We start from the raw sequence: 27,815 nt of genomic DNA, 5'->3' as shown, positions 1-27,815 counted from the left end.
GGGACACAAGGCATTTTGGCATCTATCTGGTTTCCATCCACATCTAAGTAATCCTTCAATAAAGAGGTGCTACAAGAGTACACAGAGAAGGCAGCATCAGTATTAATTGAGGTCACCTTGTGGATTCCCTCTGTGACAAGCTAGCTGTATGGCTGGTGGTCTGCAAAATATTAGCTTGGGATTTTCCTAACTGACTTCCTCTTTCCATGGGGATTCAGCTTATGTACCAAGCATGTCACTGGAGTAAGTGCAAGACTCTTATTAAATGATTAAAAAGCGTCAAGGAGCCCCAGAAATACAATATCTGAAGCACCCTCACACTTAGGAAAACTTAGAAACAAAAGCAGAGAATTAGGTTTTCATTTGAAGCTAATGAGGTGACCTTGATCTTGAGTGGTGTGCTCTTTGACCCTATGTTCTGCTTCTGTTGCCCCTGCTGATGCTATGTATGCTGTGCTCCTGCCCTCCCACAACATAGAAGGCTTCATTTCCACTTCCACTCCTTACGTTGCAGGATGGCTAATGCTTCTAGTGCACGTCGGACACCTGCTCGTATTTCTGTATTTGTTCAAAACTTCCTTGAGTCTCATGATCCTTAGAGATCTAATGGTAGTGGTGTTCTCAAATCTGCCATAGTCAGCAGACTGTCTCCAAGCTTCTCTATTAGAGTTGACCGGACCCATCATATTTAATCTATCACACACACTAGGATATTGGCGCTGTGATGGTGGACTGATGGCCAGCCAGCTGTAGACTGCGACTCACATTTTCCTTGCAGTCCTCCCATATTGCCCTCAGGTCTGGTTGGTTTGGGTCAGAGATGAAAAGATGGGAGCTAGGGATATATGTAGCACATAGCAGGGTGTTCCCTTCTTCTCAGAGTCTCCTCTAGTTTCAGCCTGTTGCCTGGCAAAAACAACAGAAGTAACAACTTTGGACCTAGTCTTCAGTAGTTACAGCAAAAGTAACAGACCCATAGGTCCGCACGAAGAACCCCCTGAACAACGCAGTGTTCGCTTTATTCATTTTACCTGCACTCTGAGTAATACATATTGACAGTAGACCCAACGGAGACTTTAATAATCGAAAGGCATCATCAGGGAAAACAGGAGAAGGCAGCGGTTAAATCACACTAGCCAGCTCAACCTCTATCTACTATAACATTGAGGGAGGGAAGATGAGTAAAATAGTTGTTTTACCTCCTATGTTTTCTACTTGATTTCCCTTTGCTCAGTTTAAAATCAATAAGTGGCTCCAGAATTGAAATAGCCTCGCTCACAAAAGCAGATATTATCAGTTCTATCACCAGACAGAGTAGTCCCCATAACCCGATGCATACATCAACTTTAGACTAGGTAGCAGACTCTTGACTAAAGCAGCAATAATGCCCGTCAAAGAGACCACACCCAATGTCCAAGGCCACACAGAACCCATGAAGCAAGCATTTAAAAAGTGGGCAGTAAATTATATCATCTGAGAAATTCCTTACCTGGTTCTTTCATATCTCCAACAGCATTTTAAATGTCTCTTTGTACGCAATTTTTACAGGGCAACTAGTCCTAACAAATGCAACCACAGAAAACTGCCAAAACATTCTCTAATTTAAGAGGACACATTTGTAACATACTTGATAGGGTGATATAATGGCGCTTCGGATATATCTGTTATACGCTTTCCCGAAATGTATTGCTGTAAAGAGTTTGTTTGTTTTCTGCAATCTATGGTTTTAAATGGTTCTATTATTGAGACATCTCTGTAAAGCGCTCTGATACCCCCGACAGGGTCATGTTCGCGCTATAAAAAACACGAAATAAATAAATAAATAAATAAATAAATAAATTCCCTAAATTTGTGCCACAAGTCCACCATCATATTAAGAGCCTAGCAGACTGCTGCATCATCAATCTTGCCTCCACTACCAGCTCAATCCTGCCTAGCAACAATAATCTAACACTATTAAAGATAGTTGTTGCAAATGTCCATCTTTCATACCCCAGATATTTGACATTGCTGTTTTTGCTGGCTGTAGAACTCTGTGCTCTTAGCCCTGCTAACCAGTCATGCAGTATCTGTGATCCCCTTTCAACATGATGAAATTGGCATACCTCTAATCAGCATATTTAACCTATCTATAAGCCCCTAATATATGGTACCACAGTGTACCTAGGGCCTGTAAGTTAAATGTCACAAATGTCCTGCAGCACACTTTGGGCCCGATTCACAGAACTAACTTAAGACAAAATCCTAAACTTACTACTTTTGGTATTCACAGAAGTTAGGATTTTGTCTTAAGTTTGTCTTAAGACAGACTTAAGACAGTCTTAAGACAAAATCCTAACTTAAGTCTGTCTTAAGTCTGTCTTAAGACAAAATCCTAACTTCTGTGAATACCAAAAGTAGTAAGTTTAGGATTTTGTCTTAAGTTAGTTCTGTGAATCGGGCCCACTGTGCCATCCACTGTGTGTGACACTGCAAATATGATTGCAGACCTGCTAATAATAGTAGCCTGGTTGTGCCAGTTTGAACTGTAAAATCAACCTGTCAAAATATCCCTTTTTCAGAGAGGCCTGAAACTCACCTTTTAAAGTCATCCTAATCTTCCCTTAGTGCCATATGCCTGGGTGTGTGGCATTTAAAAGTGGGACATTTAAACCTGTCCTTGCAGTACAAAATCCCTGAAAGCTATTTTCACTATAGCAGGGTTAACTGTTCAATAGGAAAGCATTGAGATACCATATTATATTTAATAATGTTATCTCCATATAGGACACAACTACCAAGGTCATTCTTGGACTTTTTAAAACATTTAGTAGAAGCCCATATCATGCGTAAACTTGGATTTGTAATTGCCTATTTTGACACAGGTACTTTTAGAGATGTTACCTGACAAAAGCCTCTAGTAGGCCTTTTGCATAAGAATCCATTTGTCACCCAGGAGATGAGTGGCCCCCTTGATGAGCTGTCAATTTGCTCCCTGAGCTAAGGCAAAGGTCTTGGGTATGGGGAGGTGTTTTGTTTCTCTGGCAGGCTACCATGTGGGCTGTGCCCAGGAACCTAATCAAGTTCTAAGAGGTTAACCCTGTCAAAGGCAGATGTAGCTAACAGCTAGGCTTGCCCCTTCATTTGTCCCTTTAGCCAGCCAGGCACCAGGCTCAGTGGGAGAAGAGATTCCCCATGAACTAGTGAAGAGTGACCACAGATGAATGGTTGCTCATTTCCCTGACCACACTGCTGGGATGCGGACAGGAGCTCTGCACAGGGAATTTTTTTGTTGGTTTTGGGCAGAGGGGGCACTGTTGGATTTCATTTTACAGTAAAACGCACAAGAAGTGTTTCAAAAGAGCCATTCCTGGGAACTTTTTCCCATTGGTTAGGGAGTGACCAGGCTGGAACTGGGCATAACTGTGGCATCCCCTGTACTTTCCTCAGAACAGAGCTGGACCTGTGAAGGATTCAGAAGGACAGTACTGCTGTCTGAAGACCGGAAGTAGACTGCATCTGCTCTACCTGTACCCAGTATCCCAGACATGACTCCGATAGTTAGTTGGGTGGCCAACTGCTTGTGCTATAGGTTCAAACAGGATGGGACCTAGCCCCTTCTGCTGGCCTCTGCTGAATTGAGTCCTGACCTCCAAGTGCTGTCCTAAGGGTCTGGACTCGTGGCCAAAATCAAAGAATTATCCTCATGGTCTAACCCTAAGGTCTGGGACATGGAAACATTTTGACAACTTTTTTCTTTGAGAAACAGCTTGCGACAAGAACAAATTGCCAAGCTGGTCCACCAAGGGTGCTTCGCTGGTGGGGCTGAGTTTGCCACAGTTCCCACTATGTTCTTCTCTATAGCATATCCACTTGAATAGGACCACAGACCAGCATCCAATGAGTACGAGTCATCTTTTTTTTTTTTTCATTTTACTTTTTCTTTCTTTCTTTCTTTCTTTTTTTTTTTTTTCAAAAACCTTTATTGCGTCATTTAGTTACACTGCGAAATGCCTACAACCCAACGGGCTGGCCGCTATAGCATGGCATTAATCACAATTCAGTACCAAAAAGTCTCTGGTAGATTAGTCAGTAATGTAAACTGCCTTATAGGTGCTGCCAGAAAGAGTTGTGTCAGAAGCATCTGTTTGCTGAAAGTAATGGTTTTTGGTTTTCCAGTTTTCATAAACAATAACAAACCAAAGTAACTGTTAGGAACAATAATGTGGTCAATCATATATCAGCACTATTCAATTTGAATTTCTCGCTCAGGTGTCACAATACAGACTCCCCCCCATTCTCGTTATACACCCCGACGGTCATATTTGTGTTAACACATATATCCCTCTGAACTGGTACCTCATGCATTTCCTACCCTTCAATCCTGCGTTATGCTGTGATAAAAGGCCACACACTTAATCCTTGTCCCGTCCCCCTCACAGAGCGCTCACTCCGTTAAACCTCTCCTTCTTCCTCATCTGATTCATCCTGGTCGTCTTCCGGCAAGGGGTCGCAAATCTCCCCTCTATATATGTTCCATTTGGTCCAGATTTTATTCCATTTCCCCGGGCAGGCACGGCTAGAGTACACCGCCCTTTCCGTCATCATCACTTTATCCATATGCAAACGCCATTGTGACTTGCTCGGCACTTCAGCCACTCCCCAGCGCTGTGCGATATCTCGTTTCGCCACCATCAACCCTACTGTGACCCAGATTTGCCCGTGCCTAGAAAGATCTGTAGGTTCCCATACGTTTAAGAGGCATCTCTTCGGATCAGGCAGTAGTGTTATGTCTAGTGTTTGTGAGATCGTTCGCAATATCTGTCTCCAAAAGTCCTGAATTTGGGGGCAGTCCCATATGGTTTGAAAGAACGTACCCTCCTCTCCGCATCCACGAAGGCAGTAAGGGTGATCTACCCTGTGAATACGGTGTAGCATTGTCCTAGTGTAATATACCCTGTGTAATATTTTCAGTTGTACTAGACGCAGCCGCGCAGAGATGCCCACTTCCTTAGGTGACGCCAGCGCCCCATTCCATTCATGCTCGTCCATCTCACTAGTGTCCCCCTCCCATTTTGCCTTCAATAACAGTGTTGGGTCTGGTAAATTGTTGAGTAATTTACGGTATATAAGAGATGTTGCGCATTCTACCATAAATTCAGTGAGGAGGCGATCCTCCAGCGGGGAAGACTCGGGCAGGTCTGTGTCTATGGGTAACACCGCTAGCACTGCATGTCGTATTTGGATGTACCTGTAGAGTTCCCTCTCGCTGAGTTCATACAATTCTCTCAGTCTCGTGAAGGGCAGCACCCCCCCCTTGTCCCAAAGATCGCCCACGGTGGAGATCCCTATAGTGTCCCAGTGCGAAAACCCCTTACTGTTCCTCATGTGACCGAGGATTCGAGAGTCCCACAGTGGAGTCAGCTTGGTGATCCTTCCCTTCCAGCCCAGGACTGCCGTCGCTGCATGCCAGATCGTTACCGTTAGTTTGGTGGGACCCACTAAGGAGAGAATTTTACGGTGATCGTATAATGGAGCTAGTACGCTGTCAATGCCCAGTTGTCCCCTGTCTGCCTGAAATGCTGGCTCTGCATGTGAGGTATGGAGCCATTGGTTGATGGGTTTAAGGTGTGCCGCCCAGTAATACAATTTTAAGTTGGGTAGGGCAATACCCCCGTCAAACCAACCTCTATGTAGTTTGGATTGGGCGATGCGGGATGGGAGGTTTCCCCATAGAAGGTTAGAGACAAGAGCAGCCACCTGCTGAAAGAACCTAGGGGCTACCGGATACGGTGTGTTTTCAAGGACATATAAAAATCTCGGCAGGGCCATCATTTTATAAAGTGCAGCTCGCCCTAAGAGCGTTAAGGGGAGGCCAGACCAAAATTTGACATCTTGCTTGAGCCTGTCCAGGTGGGGTTTCAGATTTTTGTCCAGGAATTCTGCGGGGTCTCTGGTAACCTGAATGCCTAAATATTTAAACGACGAGCCCGCTATCTTCAGAGGACATCCCGCGTCCAGGGCCGGAACCCGCCCTTTCAGAACATACAATTACGATTTGCCCCAATTAATTGTGTAGCCGGATATTCTGCCGTGAGTATTACAGAGATGCAACAGGGCCGGCACCCCACTGTCAGGATTAGTTAGGTATATCAGCATGTCGTCTGCATACAGGGACAGTCGGTCCTCCCATCCCTCCCTCCAGCAGACGCCCTTAAGTAGGGGCGAGGTTCTAATGAGAGTGGCAAGAGGTTCCAGCGAGATCGCGAACAGCAATGGCGAGAGGGGACAACCTTGTCTTGTACCCCTCCCCAGTGGGAAAATCCGCGAGATATGTCCATTGGCCACCACCCACGCCACCGGGTCAGTGTACAACAGTTTGACCCATTCAATAAAGCGGGGCCCAAATCCCAAGCGCGACAGAGCCTCAAACAAGTATGGCCACTCCACCAGATCGAAAGCCATCTTAGCATCAAGGGCTAATATCACTGCTTGTGACGTAATCGAGTCTGCCTTAGCCAATACTCCGTGCAGCCTGCGTAGGTTCAACGCCGTATTTCTGTGTGGCATAAATCCGGACTGATCCGGGTGTATAAGAGATGGTAAATGGGGCAAGAGTCTCGTTGCCAGGAGTTTGGCCAGTATTTTAGCCTCTGCATTAAGCAGAGGGATGGGGCGGTATGAGGCGCATTCTTCAGGTGGTTTGCCAGGTTTGGAGATGGCCACTATAGTCGCCGTTCTCTGATCCGGCGGAAGTGTACCCTTCTCCAGACATTCCTTAAACATCCCCAGCCGATGTGCACTGAGGGTCTCGGGCGCTGTTTGATACCATTCTATAGGTATACCGTTAGGTCCCATAGCCTTACCCGGATTCAACGCATGAATAGCCTGTTGGATTTCACCAGCGGTAAAGTCTGTTTCTAGTTCGCATGACTCTTCCGAAGTCAGTGTTCGGACTGCGATCGGTGCTAACACTTCTCTGGCCATCTCGGTAGTAATCACGTGCTCAGGGGTGTAAACCCTTTCAAAGTGGGCTGCAAGCAGTTCCACAATGCGTCCCGGGTTAGTATGTACCTCCCCGTATTCGTCCTTCAAACGTTGGATACCCTTAGAACCCCCTTCCCGTTTGTCAAGCCACGCCAGCAGTCTTCCCGCCTTGTCGCCCACTTCGTAGATCCTATTTTGAGTGTCTGTTAGATGCCCTTTTACGTGAATGCGTAGATGATCATTATATAGCTGTTGTTGCAGTGTCAGTGCGTGTAGGGTAGATGGCGTGGGGTGTTGTTCGTGTGTCGTTGTTAAGTCCTGCAATTGTAAGTCTATCTCGTCTAGCTCTCTAGACCGTTCCAGTTTGTAGCCCGTGATGGTATTAATGGCCTGCCCCCGTAATACCGTTTTATATGCCTCCCATAGTATCTCCGAGGAGTGCACGGAGTGGACATTCTCAGTGAAATATTGTGTTGTTGCCTTTTTAAGAGCTTTGCGAATCTGGGGGATCTTGAGATATGTAGCCTGTATGGGAAATATGCGTTTGTGCGTTCGTTCGTGGGAGGAGAGTGTGAGAGTAATTGGTGAGTGGTCCGAAATCCCTCGAGGGTGAATCACCATCGTGTCCACATGTCGGAGACCATCTCCCAGGATCCGAAAGTGGTCAATTCTTGACAGGCTCCCATGCACCGCGGAATGAAAGGTGTACTGTTTCACCCCGGGGTGGAGGTGCCTCCAGATATCAATCAGGCCCATGGCTGTTAAGAACCGTTGGAGGCGGGGGATCCCTCCCGCTGGGACTAACGTTGGAAACCGATCGAGTTGTGTATCTAGAATTGCGTTGAAGTCCCCCCCAAGGACAACTTCCCCCTCGGGGAGAGCCAGAAGAAAGTCACCCAACTTAGGGAGGTGTACCGAGTGTAATGCCGGTGGAATGTAGACTGACACGAGGTTGATAAGCTTCCCCTCCCACTGCCCCTGCAGGGCTGCGAAGCAGCCTTGATCATCAGTTTTAGTAGATAGGGGGATAAACCGTGTGTTTTTCTTTAGCAAGATACCGGTCCCTCTGGAGCCGGACGTGAAATCAGAGTGGACTACCATCTTGTAGCCTCATCTATCCATGGCTTTGGTAGCCCCCCCTGTCAGGTGAGTTTCCTGTAGTAGTGCTATAGTGGGTCTCTGTCTCTTAAGCGCAGTTAGTACCAGCCCTCGTTTCACCTTGTCCCCCAGTCCTCTCACGTTCCAGGTCATGAGGCGTAAAGAGGGGCACTGTGTAACAACGTCTACTCCACTCCTGTCAGGAATTGGAACGTCAGCCATTGGGTATGATGGGGTCCATGGTATCCCCATGGGTAAGTGAGCTCCGGGAGCTGGATGTAGATGCGTGTAGGAAAGTGCTAAAGGTCCTTATGGGAGCTGTAGACCCCTGCCCTCTCACCCTGCCTTGCAGCAATTCGTGTGGAGGCGTATTCCTCGTCGTTGACGTACATGTGTGTTCCTAACTTGAAAAAAACAACCCCGTCCCCAACCCCCCCTCCCTGCATCCCTGCCTAACGGACTTTCAACTGCCCGCCCCCCCAACTGAGCAGAGTGCTTGACCCATCCCACAACCAGAGTACTTGCGTGTAGGGGGGGAGAGTGTCTCCCCGAGCAGGTGCCATCCCTGCGTGCGTTCGGGGTAGTCTCGCCAGAGTCCACATGCAGCATGTAGATGGAGTGTCAGTGGTCAGCGACCACCAGCCGCGTTGCTCACAGAGTCGGGGTCATTCCTCTCCGCCAGCTCCTGCAGTTCCATGAGAGGGGGATCTCTCCGCTCCATCTCGACCAGATGTTTGTGAGCCCGTCCCGCTGTTTCCTCCACGGTCGTGGTTCGGTCTATGTGTTTTCCGCTGATGGTCCACGGTGCGCCATCCCTCAAGCCAGTCCCGTGCTGCGTCTGGGTTGTCGAAGAACCACACCTTCCTGTCCGCTACCACTCGCAGCCGGGCTGGAAATAGCATCGAGTATGGCAATTCCTTCTCCCTCAACGTTTTTTTGACCTCCAGAAACGTCCTCCTCCTCCTGGAGACCTCCGCCGTGTAGTCCGGGAAGAACGCTATTTTCGAATTCTGGATCTGGATGTCAGGCGCCACTCTCGCGGCCTGTAGGATGGCGTCGCGGTCTCTAAAATTGAACAGTCTTGCCAGTATTGGCCGAGGTGGGCCCCCTGTCTTAGGTTTTCCTCCTGGTACCCTGTGGGCCCGCTCCACCAAAAAGAAATTCGATAGTCCCTTAGGTTGCAGCCTGGTTTTGATTATGTCCTCTACATAGAGGTCCATTGCCCCTGTATCTTCCGATTCTGGCACACCCAAAATTCGGACGTTGTTGCGCCGGGAGCGACCTTCCTGGTCGTCCAGTTTGTCTCGGAGCAGTTTGTTGTCCGTTTGTAGCTGTTCCATCGCCGTTTGCAGTTCGGACACATCTTCGACCAATGACTTGGTGACAACCTCCACTTGTTTGACCCTCTCCGACATTTTTTGGAGGTCTGCCCGTATGAAGGTGACCTCAGTGGCTGTAGCTCCCACTGTCGCTTGTACCTGGGCCAGTGCCGCCAGGACATCTTCAATTGTGGCCTTTTTCGCCCCTTCTGTCTCCATCGATTTCCCCGCCTTCTTACGCTGCTCCTGGGGAGGAGAATGCCTTTCATAGGCGAATTTGTCCAGTTTGGCCTGTGTAGCGTTGTGTCGGAGGCCTCTGTGTGACATAATGCAAAATGCCTCGGCGGAGCAGGTAGTCACCAGGGATCGGTGTTGAGGCCAATGCGGACAGGTCACTCCGTAACTCACAACCTGGTCCCCAGTGAGTGAGGGCAGTTGTTTCTTGCGTGTCCCTGGTTGGTGGGTTTACTTTCAATCTCCACGCCAGGCCAGGCAGGGTGTTAAGTACCCGAGTGAGAATTGATGTGGTTCCTCACTCTATAGCGAGTCAACTCCGGCTGCCCGCCGATCCTAAAGCAGGTGGCGTGTCGCGGGTCTCAACAGGCACCGGGTCGTGCTTCTGCGTTCCACTGACTCGTGGAGTCTCCTCGGCCTGTTCGCCACCAGGGTTCCTACCGCCCTCGGTAAGTTCTTTCAGGAGAAGGGGGGGGGGTGTCCGACTCACCGCACCTGCCGTTTGCGACATCCTCTCTTTCTGTCCGCCGCTAAAGGTGAGGTCGCTGGGACAGCGGACCCTCGCGTGATCTCCCGGGAGGCCAATCCGTGTTGCGTGGTCTGTTCACCGCCCTTCAAAGGCATCCGCTGCAGGGACTCAGGGCGCGATGCGCGTTCAGCGCGCAAAATGGCGGCTCCGAGTCTGGGATCTGTGGCGTTTTTTGCACCCCCAAGCCTGACCATACGGCTGCGCTGGACGCCGCTGGATGTCGCGGGGTCCCGCCTTCTCCACCGGGCTCCCGGAGGGAACCCCACGAATTTTCGGCCCGCGTTTCCAAGGAGCCGGCACTTCCGGCCAGACACCGCCGTCGAGGGGCAGCTTCCGGTCGGCCTCGTTCCGGCCGCCACTCCGCTGCCTGCAGGCCGACGACAGGCCCCACTTCTCTCTGTGCTCCGCCAAGCGTTGCGGACCTACGGTCTGGCAGTCGTCGTCTCCAAACTGCTGCGCTGGGTGCCGCAAGGACTCCGGGTCCGGTCCACCCCGTCAGGCACTGTGAAATTCAGGATTTATATGTCGGATTACAGCGGGAAGCCGCCTCGTCTCGGGAGCCTCTCTAAGCTGCGGCCGCCATCGTAGGCTGCTAGCCACGCCCCCTCGAGTACGAGTCATCTTTGACTTGAGCCTGGTTTCTTGCCCATGGGGTGGGCAGTAAACTCCGCTCCGCAGGTGGAGTTCAAAGATTTTAGCCTACTCTGTACACCGCATAAATCAATTCCGAAAAACTCCCGGAAGCAGAGGGGATTTTTTCCTCTTGTGCAGCTCACCAAAGTTAAGTTGGCAAGCGCGATCAAGGTAAATCATACACTAGACCCCTTCCTGTGTAATTTCTCAATGCAGGTGGTTGCGGTAGTCCGCTCAAGTAGAACATCTACACAAGTGGTAGAAACAAACAGGGCCCTCTTGCACTGCACATGGTGTCATTTGTGCTGATTTTAGAGTGCAAGGTAAACTCCTCGTGCTAAAAATCGACTTGGACCCTACAACTAAACAAAGCCATTGCAGATCTAGAAGTCACTACAGAATGGATTAACATAGACTCAAAAGCGGCTCTCAAACTATCTAAAAGAGGCAGGTTCAGTTTATATCACATGTCATTGACTCCATCACCTTCGTTTGCATCAAACCTCCTGATCTTCTCGCTGACGCGTGTAAGATGTCAAGCATGAAACAATCAACAAGTGAAAGAACTGAGGGTCCTAAGAATGCACTTCCTGCTGGTTCCATCAGGAGATGGTGGGCTAAGTCCACACAGGAACCACAGCAATATAGTCTGGTCAATTATCAAAATTAAACTATATCATTCCTTTATGGTCTGGCTCCACAGCACAGCTGTTGCCGGACACTTAAGTGAGCATCACTAGGGAGGGGCTTTGGCTTCACGCCTATATTGGGAGCATGGAGTACATGTTTTAATTGGGCAGGAGTTGCCTGCTTCTACAAAGAGTTGCTTTCCAGCCACACAGCTCTGATCATTTTCAGCTGCCTGAGCATGAACTCTCTGGGGCACACATATGAATTTGTAACACTGTAAAAGTGTCTTAGAAAACTAGATAATATTTGGCAGCAGCACAGATGGGAGGAGAGCAGTAATTAACCTAAATGTATGTTTATCTCTGGCTTCACTGTACAACGGTCACCTGCCCTTTCAACCTACACCAATACACCAGTATTATTCTACAGTTTTTTGCTTCCGCACAGGTACACATCTATTCCTGTGCTATTTACTTGTAAGGATTCCCATTAGCAGAAAACATTCCTTTAAAGCCATACCTACTGGATCGAAAATTCTTGTTTTTTGTACTGTCCATGGGCTAAAGAGGAAAGACAAAAAAATTCTGGCCATTTTTATAAAAAGGGGCACTTTTAGTTGCAATAAAGCCTTCAAACACTGTTTAAATACTGAGGACCTACTGCGCTCTGCCGCATAGCAAATGTCTGATGGTTTTTTTTAATGAACTGCACTATCTTGAAACATTTACAGATAGAATTGTTGTGTTATAGCACTACATGTAATTTACAAATGTATATGAGTTTATGATTCAAATATTCAAATTTATCAAAATATATATACATATATATCCGTGTTTGTGTGTTTTATATATATATATATATATATATATATTTATATTAGGTACATTTCTTATTACTGCCCTAAATTATTATTTTTCTTTTTTTGCTGCCAGGAGGTTGAGGATCAGCGTATCAATGAAGACGTCACAGGGAAGCAAACATCCTCAATGATTCTCAAACCAGGACCAAAGGCCACCAAGGTACTTCCATATGGGACGGCAGACTCACAAAGATTGGACGCAACGCAATGCAGCAAGACCACTGGCTGTGCTGCGTCACATGGAGAAGGCAGCAATGTGCCATATCTACTAAGATATGGTGCACTACTCTCCCTCTGCACTGGTGCATTTATGGCAGCCAAGCGCCAACACAAGCATCCTTGCACCATGGTGCAAGGGTGCCTACGTTACAGTCAGGATTGTTTTGTGTATGAAGGGACACCTTCTGGCCCCCTATTTTAACAGTGGCATTTAATGTGATAACCAAGGCAGGTCCACCTCCATCTTGGAAGAACTCTGTCATAATCCAATTTCTAAAAAAGGGACGCCTCTATGCCAGCAAACTATTGTCCCATCTCCTTCCTCGATAGCACAGCTACATTTATGGGCAGGCTTCTATTAAGTAAACTAGAAGCATGGGATAAGGAAAAGAACATCCTTACAGATTTGCAGTAACTTCTCGCACATAAAGAAATTGAAATGCCGTTCATTACTGATGTCATCAAATTTGCGCCTCTTTCCCTTTCAGTATAGAATAGGGGCACAGTGGGTCTAAACCAGAAAATCCTGATTGATATCCCGAAACTGTACCATGTTAATAAAATTCCTTGGTTAATGTATGTCAGGAAAAATGTAATTACCCTAGAACTGGCCTATTTATACGACACACCGACCCCCTGTGAACACTTTCATGAATCTATATTAAAGGACATTTACCTCAATAAAGCGATTCAGGATTAGTGGGAAGGTCATCCAGAGAAATACTCTGTAAAAGTTTATGTTAATATACCGCAGATATTAAATCATTCTCTCTCTTATTTAGGGTTTGTTGAGAACAACCAGCATTGTTTTATTTAGTCAAAATTTCTACTAAATTTTTAAATTCCAATAATGCTGGGTCACCCTAATAATACATTTTCTGTAAGCAATTTACTGTCTTGTCTGTGTAACAACATGGCACCCCAATCAACCTTTCACTTCTTATTCTTCTGCCCGCTTCATGCTCTAGAGAGGAAGACTTTTATTATCCCACTTTTAAAGAAATTCTGACTGCGCATGACAGGCATAGCCCTGTTCACATTTTATCAATTAGAAAAGCCAATAGTTTGTTATGTTCTTGCTTAATTTTTGCTGGCTGCCCTGAAAACCCGCAAGGTAGATAGTACAACATCTGTCACTTCTTAAGTCTGCTGTTTTATCGAAGTACCTGCTCTAACACGAGACTGCTGTTATATCTTTGTTTTAATCTGATGTTCTTAAAACCATTGGCTCATTTACTGTATTCATCATTTTTGATCTTTTTTTTTTTTTCAGAACACATTTTATTTCGTTGAACTAGCATACAATTAGGACACCGTCCCCTATGTATCAGGGGTTCAGTGAGCAAAGAAGACAATCAACAAATAATAGCATTGCAATCAACATTTTGGGATGAAAGGATCCCTACCAACTCCCCTCCCCCCACGCCCTCCCTGGCCCTACCCTCCCGGAGCCCCCCCCCCGGCACAGTGTTCATACGATTCAAAGTATTAGTTCTTGGAGTCACAAGCAGTACATAGCCCTCTTCACCCAGAGTCAATCTGCAAATGTTCTACATCGGAGTCCCGTTGCACTGGCGGTTCCAGCCAGAGCCCTCTATATTCTGCCCAACGCTTCCATATTTTAAAGTGTTTTCGGGGGCAACCTCTGGCTTCAAAGACCGGACGTTCCAGTCCCATGGTAAAGTCCAACCCTCTCTTCCACACCTCTAGTACCGGAGCCCTGGGGTCTTTCCAGGCACGAGCTACATCTCTCTTGGCCACCGTAAGGCCCTGGAGCAGTAGATGGCGTTTATAAATATTCCCTCCCACCTGTTCCATTACGTGAAGGAGGCCCAGTTTCGGGGAGCGGGGGAGGTCCCAGCCCAGCACCTCGGACAGGCAGTCCCACACACCTGTCCAGAACCGTGTCAGCCGCACACACAACCATACTGTATGTAAGAACGTGCCTACCGTGCTACCACATCTCAGGCACTCAGGGGAGGCAATCAGACCAGCTCGCCACAACCGTTCTCTGGTGTAGTATGCACGATGCAAATATTTAAACTGAATGAATCTCAAGCGCACCGCAACAGCCGCCCCTCGTGGAGCCTCTAAGGCCTCCCTCCAGTCATCCTCCTCCAAGGCACCAATATCTTCCTCCCACACCTTACGTAACTTATCCAGTGAAGCAGAGCAGTGCGTGACCAGAGTTTGATATATATTGGAGATTTTCTTGTCCCCCAATTCCCCCATAAACACCTTGGCTTCAACGGGGCTAAATTCGGGTAGCGTGTCTAAACCTATTAACGAGGGGGACAGAGCATGGCGGAACTGTAAATACTTATAAAATTGGGTCTGTGGCATATCGTATTCATCTCGCAGAGCCTGGAACGATTTAAGGGTCGTGCCTTTCATAACGTGGCCCAGCGTCGAGATGCCAATGTCGTCCCAGCCTCGGAACCCCTGGAGAGCCGCGAGCTCCGGTAAACGTCCATTGTGCCACAAGGGCGTTTCTTTTGTTAATACGTTCCACCAACCCATACGGCGTAGGGTTCCACGCCACACTCGGAAAACCACTTGAGTAACCATTGGGAGTTTTTTCCGTTTGCCTGCCGAGTAAAGGATGGTATGGAGCGTGTCCGGGTCCATCAGGTACCTTTCAAGGGCATAAGCCGGGTCACCCCGGTCCCCATACCACCAGTCGTTTAGTATAAGAAGATGGGATGCTTGGTAATACGATAGGATGTCCGAAGTCGCCAGGCCCCCACAATACGTGGAAAGGAAACAGGTGCGGAGCGCCACTCTGGCCACCCCGCCAGCCCAGAGAAACTGGCTCAGTGCAGAGTTCACTTGCCTAAACCAGTGAGGCGCAATCGGGTATGGATGGTTTTGCAACTGGTATAAAAGGCGCGGGAGAGCCACCATCTTAAAAATGGCAGAGCGGCCATATATGTTTAGGGGCATCCTGGACCAGATCTTCATATCGGATCGTACTCGGTCCCAAACCGGCACCACATTGCGGGTCCAGGCTATCCCCGGAATGTCCGTAAGGAATACACCAAGATATTTGATGCCTCCCGCCGCTTCCTGCAGCGTTGACGCCCAGGGCCCATGTCTTCCGCGCTCTCCCAGCACCCACAGCGTGGATTTCCGTGTATTCAAGTGCAGGCCAGATACCTCCCCAAATACTCGCATTATTTCTAGAACTCTGGGTCCAGATTTATTTATGTCTGTGAGGAAGAAAAGGACATCGTCCGCGTACAGTGCAATACGATCAGACGGTCCCCGCACCCACTCAAGTCCCCGCATCTGCGCGTCTATTCTCACCCATGCCGCCAGCGGCTCCATGGCTAGGGCGAATAAATATGGTGATAGGGGGCAACCCTGTCGGGTGCCCCGGCCTATGGGGAAGGGGTCCGAGATCGCTCCCGCTATCCTCACCGAGGCCGTCAGGTCCGTGTATAGTAAGTGCAGATACGAAAGGAATCGAGGTCCAAAATTTAGGCGGGCTAGAAGCGCACGAAGATAGACCCAGCTGACTGAATCAAAGGCTCTATCAATGTCAGCCAGGAGAAGCGCTGTCGGGATCTCGGCAGCTCGGGCCGCCTCTATCACCATCTGCGCGCGCCGGATATTGTGCCTTGTTGCCCTATGGGGCATAAAGCCGGCCTGATCCGGGTGAACCAGGTCTGTAATATACGGGAGAAGGCGATTGGCCAGGGCCTTCGCCAGTATTTTCGCTTCAACATTCAGGAGCGAAATCGGTCTGTACGACGCGTGCTGCTCCGGGGGCCTTCCCGGTTTACAGAAGACTACAATCTCGGCGTGTCGCCAGTCAGCCGGCAGGCGACCACGGTCTCTGGCCGCCTCCAGAGCCTGTCTATATCGCGCCCCCAGTTGAACATGGAATGTCTTCAGAAATTCACATGGGAACCCATTAGGCCCAGGGGCCTTACCAGTGTTCAGTTCCCTGAGTGCCGCAATCAATTCTTCCAAGGACAGTGGGTGGTCCAGTAGGTCACGGTCCTCATCCGAGAGAGCCCGTGGCGGGAGATCAGCTAGGAATTTATCCACGTCTGCCTCAGGTATGATCTCTCGCGGGGCGTACTGGGCTTCATAGTATCGGGCAAAGCTGGCCGCCAGTTCCACTGGGGCCGTCATAGGCTCCCCTGCCTCATCGCGAAGTCCCGGTAGGGTCTGCGCATGGAAAGTTCCCTGACAGAGCCTGTACAGCATAGCACTGGATTTGTCCCCCCACTGATAAATTCTACTCTGTGTAGCCAGCCACAGTTGGCGTGCCTCATCCATTAGCAGAGAGTTATATGTCTGCTGCATCAGTAACAACCGCTCAACGGTATCCACAGGCCCCTCGGCAGTGCTCTCTCCCTCAAGGTCCCGAACCCGCCGTGCAGTCTCCTCTATCTCTCCCCTGCGGGCCTTACGCGCCGCCGCGCACCATGCGATGTCTACCCCCCGGAGCACGGGTTTCAGAGCTTCCCAAAGGGTTATAGCGTCCATTTCGGGCTGATCATTGCAGTCCCAGTACCGAGAGATGGCTTCGCGCATGTGTGACCTGTAGTCGTCTTGTTGTAGCTGCCATGTAGACAAACGCCACCGAAATGGCTGTCGTGTCTTACCAAGATGCACATCCACTGCAACTGGAGAGTGATCCGACAGGCCACGCGGGAGTATAGACGAAGAGGCTACTTTCCCCATCCAGTTATTAGGAACAAACAAGCAATCAAGTCTGGAGAAGGATTTGTGCACCCCTGAGACGTATGTATATTCTCGGCTATGTGGGTGATGGTATCGCCATGCATCGATCCAACCCATCCCCCGTACCATACCATTCAATTTAGTGGGAACGTGTGTCATAGGCCCCCCATCTGATCTATACCTATCCATGCGTCCATCCATGACATCATTCCAATCTCCACCCACTACAGACATCACACTAGGTATGGCAGCCCAGACATCAAACAACTTCTCAATGAGTGCTTCTTGCAGTGGGGGTGGGGCATACACACTGCCAAAGACCATCGGCTCATCTCCCACCATTCCTTTAATAAATACAAATCTACCTTGAGCATCCACCCATTGCGTCTCATGTGTGTAGGCCAGTCGGTGATGTATCAGAATCGCCACTCCCCGTGACCCCATCACAAAGCCTGCGTGGAACACTTGTTGGTAGCCATAGCATTGTAAGCTAAGTGTTTTGTTGCCCAGAAGGTGAGTTTCTTGCAAGAAGAGCACATCCGCTCTTTCTCTCTTCCCCAACCGCAATACCGCACCCCTCTTTATTTTGTCAAGCATTCCACGGACGTTCCAGCTCACCACTCGAAACAACGCCAGTGGGGGACTAGTCTCATGTGTATCACCCGCCATCTATAGGCGAATAGATCAAAGTCCTGAGCTCTCGAGGCCACACAAACTCCAGTGATAGCAACCAGACTTGAACGTGTACTGTGCCGAAAACAACCATCCCACCTCCCACAAACCCCCTCCCCCAACCCGCCCCCCGATCCCATGTACCCCCACCAACTCTCCAACCCCCTCCATGTCCCCAACTTTGTCTTTCCCCCCGACCCCCCTCCCTATACCTCAGTAACATTGAAGTATCTGTCGCGGTATAGACAGTCTTCAGCCCCCAACGGGAGACCCCCAACCCTCTATGCCAATGGATCCCCACCAACTGCCAACCCAACCCCAACTAACCCGTAACCCGACTAACTACTTTAGTTCTCTGGGTGATGTCCACCCACTTATGGGCATTCCCCGACCAACAGCTCGTCCCACACCACTGTCATGCAGCAAATCACATGGTGGTGTCCATTAGAGAGCTTCAAGGCGTTAAGTATCATCATGGCTCCGGAGCCGGGGCCTCCGCTGCGTCGTCGCCTCCCGACACGCCATCTGTGGGAGGTCGGTTCTTCTGAGAGCGTGCCCTCCAGTTACTTCTGCTACCCGATCTCCTGGGAGTCCTCGAGGTTCTCGTCGCAGAGGAGGAATCGGAGTTGCGTCTCGGGGGGTATGCACCTTAACTCTGAGCGTCTCATCTGTCCATTCAAAGACCTCCTCCGGAGTGTTGAAGAACTGTGTCTTGGACTGAAACACTACACGCAGGCGGGCCGGATAGAGCAGGGCGTATTGGATTTTAAGTTCTCGTAGCCAAGCCTTCGCTGCAGTGAAGGATTGTCGCTGTTGCTGTACCAGTTTTGTGTAGTCCGGAAAGATCAGGACTCTGTGGTTCTCATACATCAGGGGCTCCTTAGCTCGCGCCTGACGGAGGATAGTGTCACGGTCATGGTAGTTAAGCAGTTTGGCGATGACCGGACGGGGGCGAGCTCCCAGCGGTGGTTTCGGGAGAAGCGCACGGTGCACCCGTTCAATAATGAAGCACCGTGAAAGGGAGTCCGGGGGGAGCCACCCCTCCAGCCATTGTGTCAGGAATGCCTCCATGTTGCCTTTCTCGCAGTCTTCCGGCAGACCCACGAATCGCAGGTTATTTCGTCTGGCCCGTCCTTCCGCGTCCTCAGCCCTGAGCGCTAGGCCCTTCTGTAGCCCCTCCAGAGTGGCCACCTTCTTCTTAAGAATGACCACGTCGTCCTCCACCTCCGTGATTCTGGTTTCAGTTTCCGTGATTCTGGCCACAGCATTTCGTAGGTCCTGGCGGAGCAGCGTAATATCGGCCCCAACAGCCCCAATTTTTGTGTCCAGCATGTCCCTCGATTGCGTGATCGCCGCCATCAGGGCCGCATTATCCGGGCCAGGTCCTGAGCCAGGCTGGCCCCCGGACGCTCCTGCTCCACCGCTCGGTCCCGTAAATTTATCGATGGGGCCCTGCTTCGTAGTACCTCCACTGTTGCCGCCCCGCGTCATGATGAGGAGCGGGCCCGGCGTCCAAGAACCCTCCGGCCACTGGTAGCCTCCCCTCCGGCCAGGGACCCCCGTGAGTTGATCCCTGCCGCGTCCTGACCTCAGAGGGAAATTAGGCACGTGTCCAAGGATGTCTGCGTGGCTGCTTGTGGAATCGTCCTCCTGCAGTGCACCACAGCCCCCTTGTAGCAGCCACAGGAGTATGCCCTCAACTCAGATCGCAAGTCCAGGAATAGGAGACCCCCAAGGAGGCCCTGCACCACAGGATCGTCGAGAGCCTTGGCCAATAGGGGGGGAAGTCTGGCCGTTAGAGGGCAACCGGGATCCGGTTGCAGCTCGCCTTCAGCCCGTGGCAGTAGCCCGCTCTAGTCCGGGCAGACCCACGGTCCGTCACCGCTAGGGGGGGATGGGAGAGAGGGGGGGAGTCTGCAAGAAAAGGGGTGCCCCCGGGAGAAGGGGCGAAGGCAAGAGCCCCCTAGCACTCCGGGGACCCCTGGCCCCCGCGGTCCGACTCGGCCGCCGAATGGGTTCGGCCTGTGGCGATGAGTGTCTCCCCCTCCTCAGTGGCGCTCGTCTCCCCTTGCCAGCTCACCTCACAATCGTCTGTGGTCCAGCTCCAGGCTGCCTCCGCAGTGTTCTCGGAGCCCTCGAGTCCTCCGGTCCCAAGTAGGGGTCAGTAGGTCCGGGGAGCCGGCTCAGGCCTCGCGGCCGACCCCGTCGCCATGTCACTTCCGGCCGGACCTCTCGAAACTCGAGGTCCCGGCTTCAGCACGTCGCGCAGGCCCCACCTTGTCAGGCTCTCAGCGTCGGATCGCATGCTCGGTATGTGCCCAAATCGCAACCGGAGCCGCCCCTCCGCCACCGGCAGCTAAGCGTCTGGTCTGGGAGTCCGCAGGTCGGGGATATGCAGGATAAATGGCGCGGATAATGCACAGGCGGTACGGAGCTCACTCAAGCTGCGTCCGCCATGCTTGCCGCCTTGGCCACGCCCCCCATTTTTGATCTTTTTAAATGGATTTTAAATGTAATTTCAATTGTAATGAAATGCCCTTTTTGATTGTATACTTTTATGAATTGTCTCAATGCAAAATAAAGTCGGTTGACAATGATGATGATGATGCGACCACCCAAGAGGCAGCCAGAAACATCAATGTTTCCCTTGCAGCTTGTGCAGCGGCCAGAAAAGATCTGCAGCACAACACGCATTGGGAAAATGGATGTTTGCACACATACATGCACCATGTGGCAGGCATTATGTGGTGGCTGCCACACAGGGCACGGATGTTTAAGGGGCACCCATGTGTTCTCAAGGCCTCACTGTGAAGGGCCTCCCAAATTCCATTTCCGACAGCTTTTCAATGGTGGTCAGACCGCCATTGAAAGGTTGCCTCAAAGGGGCATTGTAATCATGATGGCGGTGCCTGAGCAGGCACCACCCCATTGTAGTCATTTACTTTCCAGCCCTCGCCCTGACGGGCTTCTTGAGCCCATCAGATAAGCAGTGATCGGACCCTCCGCCTCCTGCCTCCGACCACCGTATTATAATGAGGTGGTAGGGTTGCATAGATAGATGTTGGTTGGACTGCAACCGACAGGCTATCGGTTGTGGTTTGACCGGCATCATAATTAGGGCCTTAGAGTGAAGATAACATCTTGACTGAGGCCTCCCGCTTAGTGTATCCAACTAGGGCTCCAACGGGGTTGGCCTCAAACTTTGACTTTGTCCTAGTCAAGCACAACCAGATGTCCCAAAGTGGGGATATATGTTTTTAAGCACTAGAAAGTGTTTATTTTTTTAATAATTCATATCTCTGGTTTCCTACATTAGATAATTTTCATTTTGGTGTCTATTTGTTTCTAAAGATATCATTTTTTTTTATAAATTGGTGTTGGATTTTTATTGTGTGTTATGGCCTTTTTATATATTTTTTTAATGCTTTACACACATGTCTTCTTAGTTAGGCCTACCTGCTGATTTATAGCTGCCTAGGGTTGAGCAAGGGGTTCATTTATTGAGACCTTAACTGAACCCTTTCTTGTGTTTGTGGCCTTATTACTAGTGGTAAGTCACTACTGCAGAGCTTGATGAACATGGGGGTACTCCCTAAGCAGAGGTACGGCAGAGCTCAATAAAGATGGAGGTACTCACTAAAGAGAGGTGCTGCAGAGCTCAATGAACATGGGGCACTCACTAAAGAGAGGTGATGCAGGGTTCAATAAACATGGGGGTACTCTTTAAAGAGAGGCAACTAACTTCAATGAACACAAGGGTACTCACTAAAGAGAAGCACTGCCGAGATCAATGAACATTGGGGTACTCACTAAAGAGAGGTGCTGCAGAGCTCAATGAACATGAGGGTACTCACTAAAGAGAGGTGCTGCAGAGATCAATGAACACTTGGGTACTCACTAAAGAGATGTGCTGCAGAGCTCAATGACCATGAGGGTACTCACTGAAGAGAGATGCCGCAGAGCTCAATGAACGTGGGGGTACTCTCTAAAGAAAGGTGCTGCAGAGCTCAATGACCATGAGGGTACACACTAAAGAGAGGTGCTGCAGAGCTCAATGAACATGGGGTACTCACTAAAGAGAGGTGCTGCAGAGCTCAATGACCATGAGGGTACTCACTGAAGAGAGATGCCGCAGAGCTCAATGAACGTGGGGGTACTCTCTAAAGAAAGGTGCTGCAGAGTGCAATGAACATGGAGGTACTCACTAAAGAGAAATGCTGCAATGTGCAATGAACATGGGGTACTCACCAAAGAGAGATGCTGCAGTGGGCAATGAATATGGGGTACTCACCAAAGAGAGATGCTGCAGTGGGCAATGAATATGGGGTACTCACTAAAGAGAGGTGCTGTGAAGCTCAATTAATATGGGGTATTCCTTAAGGAGGTGCAGCGGGAGGTCAATGAACAAGGGGTACTCACTAAAGAGAGTTGCAGCAGAACTAAAAGGAGCAAGAGCAATGGGGTATTCATCAAAGGGAGGTGCAATGACTGAAAATAACCAATATTATGGACATTTACGGGATAGAACCATAGCAAGAGGAATCCAGTTCCTTTAACATGTTTGTCTAAGTATGTCCACATGTAGTCATGGCATGAACACACAGAACACTTTTATTTTTGATACTATAATTTAAAATGAAAGCAACTATTGACTCGTGCCAAGATTCATTGGACCGAGTCATGTATATTGTCATAAATTCAAGGCAATATGTGCGGAAATGAGCCGAAAATAATATTGAGTCAAATCGAGACACATAGCCGTAGATGGCATAAAACTCTTATTAGGTGAATTTCAAGTTTTGGATGCAATATGGAATGAGTTAAAAAAAAAATTGTAAATTAAATATTTTTAACAAATGATACAGTTGGGCAAATGAAAAGTTCAACATCCAATTGCACAAATATTTGAGGTGATAGGGAAATCAATACTTGTAGAAAGAAAACAATCAATTTGATGCATGAAAATGTAAAACAAATAAAGGTTCCATGAATGTATTTTCATTTGAATAGCAAGCGAATTAGTACAACATTGTAAGTTAATCAAAGTAAGCGTATATAAATTGATGAATGCAGTGAGATTTACAACATCACTAAAAAGTTCACAAGTAAGTGTCTTTCTTCAAGCAGTGGTCTGATGATATAAATATAATATGCATAGAAACCAGTGAAAAAAATTGCATTCTTTTAAAACAAAGATGTCTACAAACGTCTCCTCCTCAGTGGCCTACGGTTTGCTGTGCATTTCCACAGCCTGCAGAGGCTCTAGGTCACCTCCAAAAACAGCAGAGACTCTAGGTCACCTCAACAACCAGCAGAGACTCTGAGCCACCTACACAACCAGCAGAGACTCGAGGTTGTCTCCACAGCCAGCAAAGACTATAGGTTGCCTCCACAACCAGCAGAGGCTATGTGCCACCTCTACAACCAGCAGAGACTCTGAGTCACCTCCACAACCAACAGAGACTCTAGGTCTCCACCACGACTAGCAGAGACTCTAGGTCACCCCCACAACCAGCAGAGACTCTGGGTCACCCCCACAACCAGCTGAGACTATAGGTCTCATCCACAACCAGCTGAGACTCTAGGTCGCCTCCACAACCAATAGTGACTATGTCACCTCCACAACCAGCAGAGACTCTGAGTCACCTACACAACCATCAGAGATCGAGGTTGCCCCCACAGCCAGCAAAGACTATAGATTGCCTCCACAACCAGCAGAGACTCTGTGTCACCTCTATAACCAGCAGAGACTCTAGGTCTCCACCACAACTGGCAAAGACTCAAGGTCACCTCCACAACCAAGGTCTCCTCCACGACTAGCAGAGACTCTAGGTCACCCCCACAACCAGCTGAGACTATAGGTCTCATCCACAACCAGCTGAGACTCTAGGTCGCCTCCACAACCAGTAGTGACTATGTCACCTCCACAACCAGCAGTGACTCTAGGCCATCTCCACAACCGGTAGAGATTTTACATCACCTCCAAAGCCAGCAGAGACTTTAGGTCACCTCCACAAAAAAGGTCACCTCCACAACTAGCGGAGACACTAGGTCACCTTCACAACCAGCAGCGACTCTAGGTCACCCCAATTCTAATAATTGATTATGGCTCAAACCTAAGGTAAGTCAGCTAGGACATTTGTGCTATGATATAATATACCTCCATTATGCTATATATGTCCTGAACAGCTAATAGTGCCCAAGAAATCATGAAATAGAAGAAAAGTTAATCTAATTGTTCAAAATCATCCTGATGTAGCTTTTTGCTTTGTCCTTAGGTGCCGGTCGAAGGCCTTGCCATTGTGCACCAGTTCCCATTTTCCTCAGGCCAACAGAGGATGTCGGTTGTCACACAGGTGGTTAAGGGCGACCAGTGCATGGTCTTCATGAAAGGAGCACCAGAGAAGGTGATCAGCTTCTGCAGACCTGAGACAGGTATTCAGAGAAAAAACAACTCACCACTGAGCATTTACAACATTAGGAAACCTTGTAACATTTGCTGGCCCCTTCTCCATATGTAAGCATGATGGCCTCCACCTGAACATCTATATAAAGTTCCAGAACGCTAGGGTACCTTGCAATATTATTAACACACACATTTGGGAATATTCCATTTCCTATCATATGTAACCCATTAGAAATTGTACAGAGTTGCAGAGAAATGTTGATAATGAAATACTATCTACTGCATGTTTACAGCTGGTGAACAGCATTATTAATAGCAAGAAATTATAGAAATGTTATGTAAAAATAATATTTTGAAAAGATAACATCTTGTCAACATATTGCCTTACGGACCCGGTACACCATTTAGTACAGTTTAGAGTAAGCATTGGTAAAGACAATAGTTCTGGCCTCGGTTAGGTGTGGTGCCTGCATATGCCACAGAAATGAGAAGGAAAAAATAAAATAGCCTTCCACCTAGACATGGCTCCTGTTTGATTGCAACTACAATTTGAAACTTCAAACAATTTATAGATGCAGGTGTATTACTAGTGATGTTGTTTTATATAACACATCTCACTGCTGTACAATGCATTTATTTACTTTTGAATAAGCCAAGAATAGAATCACAGCTACAAAAGCAGCAATCAAATCACAGGCAGTTGTAAGCTTACAATGTCACTTAAACACACTAAAAAGTGTATGGAAAATAAATAACATCTAACTGGCCACCTTTTTCAACCAGCCAAATTTAAACAATAATCTCTTACCCATGTGGGTTGATGCTGGATCCTGTGGGGCTAACTTTTTGGTGGACATAAAGCGGTTGGGCCCAGCCGCCTGAGTGAAGCCCACCGCTTGTTTGCGGGCCCGTGCTGATGCCCAGGAGGTGCAGGCACCATGAGAGGCAGGTGTTGTGAGTGACCAGCCTGGTGCCGACAAGATGTTCAGATTTGGCAGCTGAAAGATGGGGCAGGCATCCCAACAGGATCCAGCATCCACCCACAAGGGTAAGACATTTTTGTTTAAATTTGCCTGATTGGAAAAGCGGACTCACTTGGGATTACCTTGGCGTCACTTCAAGACCCAGCGAACCACGAGGATGGCCACACCCAACGGGACAGGGACATGAAATATAACTGTGCGCAAGAAACACAGCTTTTTCATTCTTTACACAAGCGACACTGAAGAAAGGATGGCATTCCTGAAAGGTGTCTTGTTTGCTTTTATGAAGATGCCTGTTTCCTGAGGGGAGCCTGCTTGCAAGTTGTCGACATAAAGATGAACTATTTTACTGCCGGTGGCTTCTCTCTGTTGGGGCTAACTTTTTGGTGGATATATATATATATATATATATATATATATATATATATATATATATATATATATATATATATATATATATATATTACCTACTGGCGGTCGCCAGTAGGTATATATAGTTAGGATTTTTTCTCTATGGGATTTTTGAAAATTCTATGTCTAATAACTTTGGCGTTTGTGGACGGAATTGGCTGAAATTTTCAGGAAAATGGCACATTTTGTTTCTGAGCAGCCCTTGAAAATTTGGGGGGGTTCGTCAAGGGGGGGCCGAGAAAAAAGGGGGGTCCCAAAACGTGTTTTTAACATTGAGTTTTCCATAGGGCGGTTGGCCTCACTTTTAGCCCGAACGGCTGAATGGATTTGCACGAAACTTGGCAAAATTGTAGGGACTGGTAGCCCGATGTGCCTTTTGTAGGTCTCAATATATGTGCTCCAGTGGATTTTGAGAAATTAACGTTTAAAAAAAGATATATATCTGTAACAGCGGACCTGGCAGCGTCCCAGGACGCGTACTTTACGCGCAACGGAGCTTTGTGAAGCGAAGCTGATTGGTTCTCCGGCGTCTGTCAACATTCCAAAAAGTCCGTAGCGGCCGCCATCTTGTCTCTCGGTAGGATCGAGAGACAAGAGGAGGTCAAAACAAAGGGGGAAATAACTATAAGGGGGCATAGTAGATCCTCGCTGACCCCCTAGGTTTGATGTGGAGGTTTTAAAAGGGCCCCGCGGGGCAAAAAAAAAACAAAATAATAATAATCGAACGGTTGAATGGATTTGCACGAAACTTGGCAAAATATTAGGGACTGGTAGCCCGATGTGCCTTTGCTAGGTCTCAATATATGTGCTCCAGTGGATTTTGAGAAATTAACGTTCAAAAAAAGATATATATCTGTAACAGCGCTCCGCTTCGCGTACTTTTCGCGTTACGGAGCTTTGCGAAGCTGATTGGTTCTCCGGCGTCTGTCAACATTCCAAACAGTCCGTAGCGGCCGCCATCTTGTCTCTCGGTAGGATTGAGAGACAAGAGGAGGCCAAAGCGAAGGGGGAAATGACCATAAGGGGGCATAGTAGATCCTTCCTGACCTCTTAGGTTTGATGTACCATTTTGCCAAGTTTGGTGTAATTCCGTTCAGCCATTCAGGCTGTAGACGTATGTAAATGTCCTATGGAAAATTGCATGGGGAAAACACATTTGAAAGTGTTGAAATTTAGAACCAATTAAAATGTTACTTTGGTTTTGTATTTGTGTGTGATGAAAGTTAATTGGTTATGTATATATGTCAAATGAGAGGAAACCACAGCCATTTTGTGATACTACTGTCTGAGGTACATTTGTGAGGAATTTTTGGTGGTGAATTTCTGGTGTTTGATTTACACAGTACTAACACTTCTGCTACTTTTAAAAAGGTGAGTTGTTAATTTGTAAGGGGAACTATGTTGTACACTTGAAGATAATTTGAAAAATGTTTTCTGTTATTTATTTGCAGTCCTTCTGTTATACTAAATACTTGATAAAGTTAGTTTTATATTATGTATTACTAAAAACGATAAATGAAAGTGATTATTTTTTTCTGCAATTTACAGCAAGCAATTTCAAAATAAAATGGCTCACAATGAAGAGACCGTGGCAATTTCTTTTGAATTGTCCAACACATTGATTGAAATTGAGAGCACCAATAATGAAATATTGTCACAAGGAGGACATGACTTGTATGATTCCATTAGATTGATTGAAATGGACAGCACCAAGAATGAAATATTGTCACAAGGAGATGACTTGAATGATTCCACTACATTGATTGAAATTGAGAGCACCAATAATGAAATATTGTCACAAGGAGGAGATGACTTGTATGATTCCATTAGATTGATTGAAATGGACAGCACCAATAATGAAATATTGTCACAAGGAGGAGATGACTTGAATGATTCCACTACATTGATTGAAATTGAGAGCACCAATAATGAAATATTGTCACGAGGAGATGACTTGAATGATTCCACTACATTGATTGAAATTGACAGCACCAATAATGAAATATTGTCACAAGGAGGAGATGACTTGAATGATTTTTTTGATCAATCTCTTGATGGCGAATTTATCGAGTGTTTGGAGACCATAGAGTTACAAGAATCATCATTGGAGACTTTTAATGAGGACATTGCTGATGAGGACATGTTACTAGTTCTTTCAAAT

At 48.0% G+C, this 27,815-nt stretch overlaps 1 protein-coding gene across 1 annotated transcript in view; it reads left to right on the top strand.

Annotated features, from left to right (window-relative positions):
* Nucleotides 1-27,815, top strand: part of LOC144791846 (putative cation-transporting ATPase 13A4) — a 446,251-nt gene that overhangs the window by 242,869 nt on the left and 175,567 nt on the right. The window contains exons 15-16 of the mRNA XM_078666631.1: nucleotides 12,342-12,428; nucleotides 24,133-24,289. Of these exons, the coding sequence (XP_078522757.1) occupies nucleotides 12,342-12,428; nucleotides 24,133-24,289 (244 nt within the window). The remainder of the gene's footprint in view (nucleotides 1-12,341; nucleotides 12,429-24,132; nucleotides 24,290-27,815) is intronic.

The sequence above is a fragment of the Lissotriton helveticus genome, chromosome 11 (genome assembly GCF_964261635.1).
Source record: "Lissotriton helveticus chromosome 11, aLisHel1.1, whole genome shotgun sequence".
NCBI lineage: Eukaryota > Metazoa > Chordata > Amphibia > Caudata > Salamandridae > Lissotriton > Lissotriton helveticus.
The sequence above is the reverse complement of the archived record's forward strand: the minus strand, read 5'-3'. Positions and strand labels throughout refer to the sequence as shown.